The sequence below is a fragment of the Amblyomma mixtum genome, chromosome 5 (assembly GCF_055824585.1).
Source record: "Amblyomma mixtum isolate Tamu chromosome 5, ASM5582458v1, whole genome shotgun sequence".
Taxonomy (NCBI): Eukaryota; Metazoa; Arthropoda; class Arachnida; order Ixodida; family Ixodidae; genus Amblyomma; species Amblyomma mixtum.
This window is the reverse complement of record NC_143016.1, coordinates 108,487,652-108,493,651: the sequence shown is the minus strand read 5'-3', so window position 1 is coordinate 108,493,651 and position 6,000 is coordinate 108,487,652. Positions and strand designations below refer to the sequence as shown.

At 49.9% G+C, this 6,000-nt stretch overlaps 1 protein-coding gene across 2 annotated transcripts in view; it reads left to right on the top strand.

The window, feature by feature from the left end:
• LOC149343323 (uncharacterized) overlaps positions 1-6,000 on the top strand; it is a 41,053-nt gene that overhangs the window by 27,430 nt on the left and 7,623 nt on the right. For both annotated transcript variants that reach the window (XM_089545832.1, XM_089545831.1), the window contains exon 2: positions 4,051-4,969. In XM_089545832.1, the coding sequence (XP_089401958.1) occupies positions 4,051-4,969 (919 nt within the window). The remainder of the gene's footprint in view (positions 1-4,050; positions 4,970-6,000) is intronic.

Genomic DNA, 6,000 nt, shown 5'->3' with positions numbered 1-6,000 from the left:
GCCACTGGCTGGGAGGGGGGTCCTTTGACGGGGAAAAGTCGCTGCCTTCTTAAGTTGTATCCGACTATAGCTTGGAAATTACAACATCGAGCTCACAGGTGAACAAACTGTTCCATTCCAGGATGTCAGTGCCCTTTCTAAGCACATACTTTGGCCAGATAGCAGCTACGAATATTAAATAGGCGGCGCGGGTTCGTCCGGATACGTGCGAACGTGGGACGTCTTCCGAGCGCAGTTCGGGCGCCTTGAGGAAAATATAAGGCGCCTATATGCGTGATATGAAAAAGCAGAATCGAAGGCTTTGCTACTGCCTGAACTCAGGCGTCTTGTTGTGACTTATAACAGTAGGGTCCTTTATTTGACACGTGCTTTACTTATCCTATCGTTGCATTACTTGTCCAGTTAGCAGTTCCAATTCAGTGCCAGTGTCCGTTTTGTGCAACGCGAAACGTTGTCGGTTTTTGAGAGGAACAACACGTGATCTTGCTTTACAGGAGCAGTCCATCTCGGTCAAATACGTGCCTATGTCTTCTATGGAAGAAAGCTGCCGACATGCCCATGAGAGTATCGATAGAAGTGTTATGATAAAGAATGAATAGCCAGGACGGCTAATTTCACCTTTAAGCCTGTTTAATGGGTGTGAAAACAACCGGAAACAAAGTAGTGCCGTGCCAGTTTATTCCACTAATCTATGCTTTGGGCAACTAGATTGAAATTATGTGCTTAATGGAGTGCTATGGAAATACAAGCCCATGAATAGGCGTTATCCATCTCATATCTCGGACTTGAATAAGCGCATGAAACTCCATTAGATGCCTTCATCCAGCACGAAAGCGTATAGGAGACGTCATTGAATAGGCTGAGTTTCAGAGGGCCTCGAAAGTGTCCGCGGACACCTGTTTGACAAACAGAGCGGCGGCCTTTTACGTAGCTGCTATCTAAATACGGAATTTTACGCGGAATGTGAAGCTTCTGATTGGTTCCTTAACTCTGGCAAGTATATTTTTCTTCCCATTGTGCCAAACACGCTGACATAAATGGAAAGACAGAGACAACCGCAAATCATCCAAGCCATGAAAGGGTTGTTGAGCCTTTTTACGTAGCTAGGCTTTGTTGCTTTTCCAGGTGTATATTTCGCTTCTGGCGGAATAAAAACGAGTTGTTAGTCAGCGCGATGTGGCGTCGTGCTCTTTCTCGTCCCGTGTTTCTGCGCTGGTTTTCCTTCTCTAGTTGAGGCAAGCTTGGCGTAGCCGATGAAGCAAATGAAATAACGAGCGAAAAAGATGAAGCAATAACTCTATGGCGGGGCACGATCGAGGTCATGTAATATTCTTCCCAACAGCTACCTATAGGAGCACGGCGGCGAACCTCAGAAAGTGCCGACCAGTCCTACCTGCGGCCAGCGCCAAATACTTTCCTTTAGCGATATTTGTTCGGTCTCCGTAGGCTAATTGACTAGCGGTGAGCGTTGGGCATCGAAGCCACGGCTATAAATACAGGCCAGCGGACGGCTACTGGATGAGAGAGTTCAGGGTCGAAAATGAGCATTAACAAGGCGCGCCTATGCGCTGTCATTTGCCGGCAGCGCGAGACGTTGTTTCTTTGCATTCCTTGGGGGAAAAACAACGACGACTAGTAGCAGTGCTTGCTGTATTGTTACCACTGCTAAGCCAGTCACAGGTGCTGTGAACAGCTGCTGACGCTTCGCAGCTTTCCTGTCGTTCAGCTTTCTTCATCTTTATTGCATAACATTTTCGGCTTGGTACCTCCTAGAACGGCGACGTAGAGACGCGAAGGCATCGCTGGAGATCCGCATGAAGCCGCACGGAGAATCTTGGGGCGTGGAAGAGACCAACCGCAATGATGGATCCTGCGAGGAAAGGCAGGCGGTGCTTGTGTTGCGCATTCTGGCTCGTGCCAGCTGCGGGAGGCTGCGGAACCGAACGTGTTATTTTCGGTGATCGAACGAAGCATACATGATGACTCTTCCATGGGTACCGTGAGATTTCCGTGTCGGAACCACGCACAACGAGGTAAACTGGGAGGAGAGACGAAAAGAAACGCGTTATTTCGGCGCATTTGCGACTGGACGTCCGCAGCGGGGAAAGTGGTGTGACGAGTGCGGTAGGGGTAATCGCCGGGGTACCTCGAGGAAGCGAGAACTGAAGAAGGAGCGTAATGCGTGCACTCGTGCGCGTCCGGGTGCGGCTGTGACGAGCGGTTTGCGGTGCCAACTTTGTCGAGGGCTTTCCGTGCGGCTTCATTGTCCCCCCGTGGCACTCTTGTTTGGCAGCTGCGCCAAAACACATTCCGTCCGTGGGGACCATTGTTGTGGCAGCATCTCTTCGTCTTAATTTGAATTAAGGATTTTTTGCCTCGAAATGTAGATATGCACCGAGTACACCGCATGATTATTGAACTGGGGGCATTCATATTGTTACGTGGCGGCCAGCCGAAGAATGAGGCGCGATGAACCATGCACAAGAGATGATTTAATGGCCGCTGGACTAGCGCGAGCGCTCCGTCCCGCGCCAATGCCAGCTTCGTCGTCTTCGTCACAATATATTCTACATGTGGGCTTTACACGTTCTACTAGAGCAGCTGAACCCCTTTGGTTCCTCCCAGTTCGCACGGCTTGCGCGTATAATACAAGTCTCCCTGACATTTTTTCCTCCTGCGGGATGTACAAGCGACAGTGGTAGTCCTATACTGTTCACTCTTCCCTTGCACCCTACTTCTGAAGACAAATCAATATCGAACCTTGGACAAGTTGGTTAATGTGCACTGTAAATTGTGGCTCAAAGGAAACACGACGGACAGAAAGTAAGACACGGACAAACTAAAAAGCGCTGTCCGTCCGTCGGGTTTCTTTGCGTTACAATTCAACATCGAAATCTGGGTACGCCCGATCTTAGGTCCGGGTACATGTATACCACATGATCAAACAAGAGCACGAAAGCCCCGAATATACGGACTGTTAAAACTCCTCAGGCCCATAAGCTCTAGGTACCTGCAGGGTGAGGGAAATTCTCGTTTTCCCCCTTCAAGACCGTTTGGTTTGTAGGGAGGCGGGGAGTGTTCGACTATGCGGTTGGAACGGAAATCATTTGGCTCGAACACTTTTCACAGGGTGTGTACCTTTCGATATCGCCCATCTCAGCAGCATATTCTTGTGCAAAGGAAGTGGCGGACTGAGATAGACTCCGCTGATGCCGCTTACTTCAAGAAAGTCCCTGATTCAATTATATCCAAAAAAAGTCAACGCCTCTAGCGGCGTTTTTGCCTATGTACGAAATATAAGGTGATGTTTTATTGTAGTTAGGGAGTGCGTATTAGTTCGGCCCGCAAACATTTTATCACTCCGTAGTAAAAGACTACTTGTGTGAAAAGTTATTGCGCATGATATATTTGTGCGTGTCCTGATACCTGCATATAATGTTGACAGTCTTAATGACAGCCGTGGTGGCTCAGTGGTTATGGTGCTCGGCTGCTGACCCGAAAGACGCGGGTTCGATCCCGGCCGCGGCGGTTGAATTTCTTTGGAGGAGAAATTCTAGAGGCCCGGGTACTGTGCGATGTCAGTGCACGTTAAAGATCCCCAGGTGGTCGAAATTTCCGGAGCCCTCCACTACGGCGTCTCTCATAGCCTTAGCCGCTTTGGGACGTTAAACCTCATAAACCTCATTCTTCCATTTCATGTTGTATATTCTGTGGCGTCGTGTAGTTGTAAAAAACAGCTTCCGGTGTACTGAATTTTGGGCAACCATTTATGGGCGCTAAATATTTTAGTGAGCACAGTGGTATCTAACACGAGAGGTTAATTAACGCCACCACGTTCCTGTTTCCGTTTAATTGCACCTGAAGTTAAAAAAAAAGCCAAAATAAACACAAGAAACAGCATTGTAGCAAGTATTTGCATTTCCTTTAGGTACTTGTTAATTTCCTGTGTCATTGTATTCTCTAATTCAGTGTCTAATACACGCTGCGCATTAGCCGGATCAGCTGCCCGTACCAGACTGACATATCCTCCCGTTTGTCCGCCTGCCGCAGGATCCCGCAGCCGAAGCTGGTTCACTATCCCAGTAAGATGGAGGTGAGGACGGCTCCTGCAACCCCTTCCTGCAGTCCCGCGGGGGCTTCCGTGTCAGACTACCGAAGCCACTTCAACACTCCGTCCACGTCGGGCGGAGGGCCGGCAAGTTCCATTTCGTCCACGACGTCGACGACCGTCAGCTATCCGGCCTCTCGGCACTCCTCCTCCAACGGGACTTCCTCATCGACTTCCACGGAGTCCATACCCATCTGCCCACAGGCCGCAGTCGCTCCAGCGAGCGTACACTCTTCCTCACCGCAGAACGGTTTCCACCCTTCAACGCCAACGATCAACGGTAGCGTCAACGGATACAGTGCGGGAACTGAGTCTGCCGTTGAACCAAACGGTTCCGCTTCTCCTCAAGTGAACGGTAACGGTGGCACTGAAGCTCAACGACAGGCGTCCATCACGATACTGAGTTCCAAGGGCACGGAAAGCCTCAAGGAAATGGTGCAGTGCCCCATCTGCCTCGACCGCCTACACCGGCCCAAGATGCTTCCTTGCCAGCACGCCTTCTGCTTCCTCTGTCTGCAGAACAGCGTGATGTCGGCCGACGCGAGCCGTCTGCGCTGCGCCAAGTGCCGCGCCGAAGTGCCCCTGCCCAAGGAAGGCATCTCGGGGTTCCCGTCCAGCATCCACCTGCAGAACATCCTGGACCTTCTGGAGTCGGACTACGCCTCGATGGACGAACTGCTCCAGTGCTGCGGTTGCCAGACGGTCAGCGGCAGCAGCGTCTTCTGCGAGCACTGCAAGCTCACCTACTGCTCACTGTGCATGGCGAGACACGTGGAGGAGCTGGCCAAGCAGCTGGGGCACATCGCCGACCAGCTGGATGCCACCGTCGACAAGATAACCCAGCGATACAAGAAGTTTGAGGTCTGGCTCCTTTCCACGTCCGGCGGGGTTGTGCTGCATGCGTGTTCGCCGTCACTGGTCGAGAATAACGGTCTTGCACGGAGTGAAACTAGTGCCAGAGGGGAAAACGACTCGTTTCCTGGGCGCAGTGCCCATCGTGCCTGCTTTTCGAGCCGTGAACAGTTACGAACAGTTAGTAAGGGGAGACGAATGGCCGGCTCTGCCGCAACTGCTGGAGTTTATGCTAGGTGTCATCAACGACCACGCCATTTAAGCCAAGCGTGAAGTCATTTCCAAAAAGGAATTTGCGCGGCTAGTTTGCTTTCTTGTTTTTCCTTGCTGTGCCTGTTTGAAAGCTAGCAAAACGCTTGCTATAAATATCGGAAGCGGTTTCCTTGGCATCTTGGAGCGAGATCGATATTCTTGCGTAAACGTTGAATCAAGGTGCTTCCTTCGGGCTGCTGTTTTTGGCGAGTAGTAGCGTCTCTTATGCACACTAAAGCACAATGAAAATACAATAAGCATCGTATAATCTGAAACAAATTAATGGTGATGGCACTGCCCTGACAAAAATTTCCTTGGACAGTCTATAGACTGTCTATAGACTGTCCATAGACTTTTGTTTATAAGGTTTATAGACAGTCTGTAGGCAAATCCTAGAGAATATTCTATATGCAATACAAATCCAATAGAGAGTCTGTAGTCTATCTATAGATTTAATGCCGTAGACTTTCTTCTGTAGAGAGTTTATTGACTGTGAATAGACGAAGGGAAATATCTATAAGAAGGCAGTGGAGTCTATAGACTGTCTATAGACCAGTTTTACAAGGGTGCTTTTAACCAGGGAGTAGATGAACTAGGAAAAAGTTATTCGTTTGACCTTGTGCCATGTGTTTCATCAGGGCAGTGAAGCAGTCATATATACGTTGAGAAAAAAAAAACAGTACAAGTCCAACGGATCGAAGCTTCGCTTCGACCTTAAGTTCGGCTGAATCAGGGACACAGTGGGAGAGAGAAGCGCTGTGCATGTTCCGTGTGCCTCAATGCCGCCG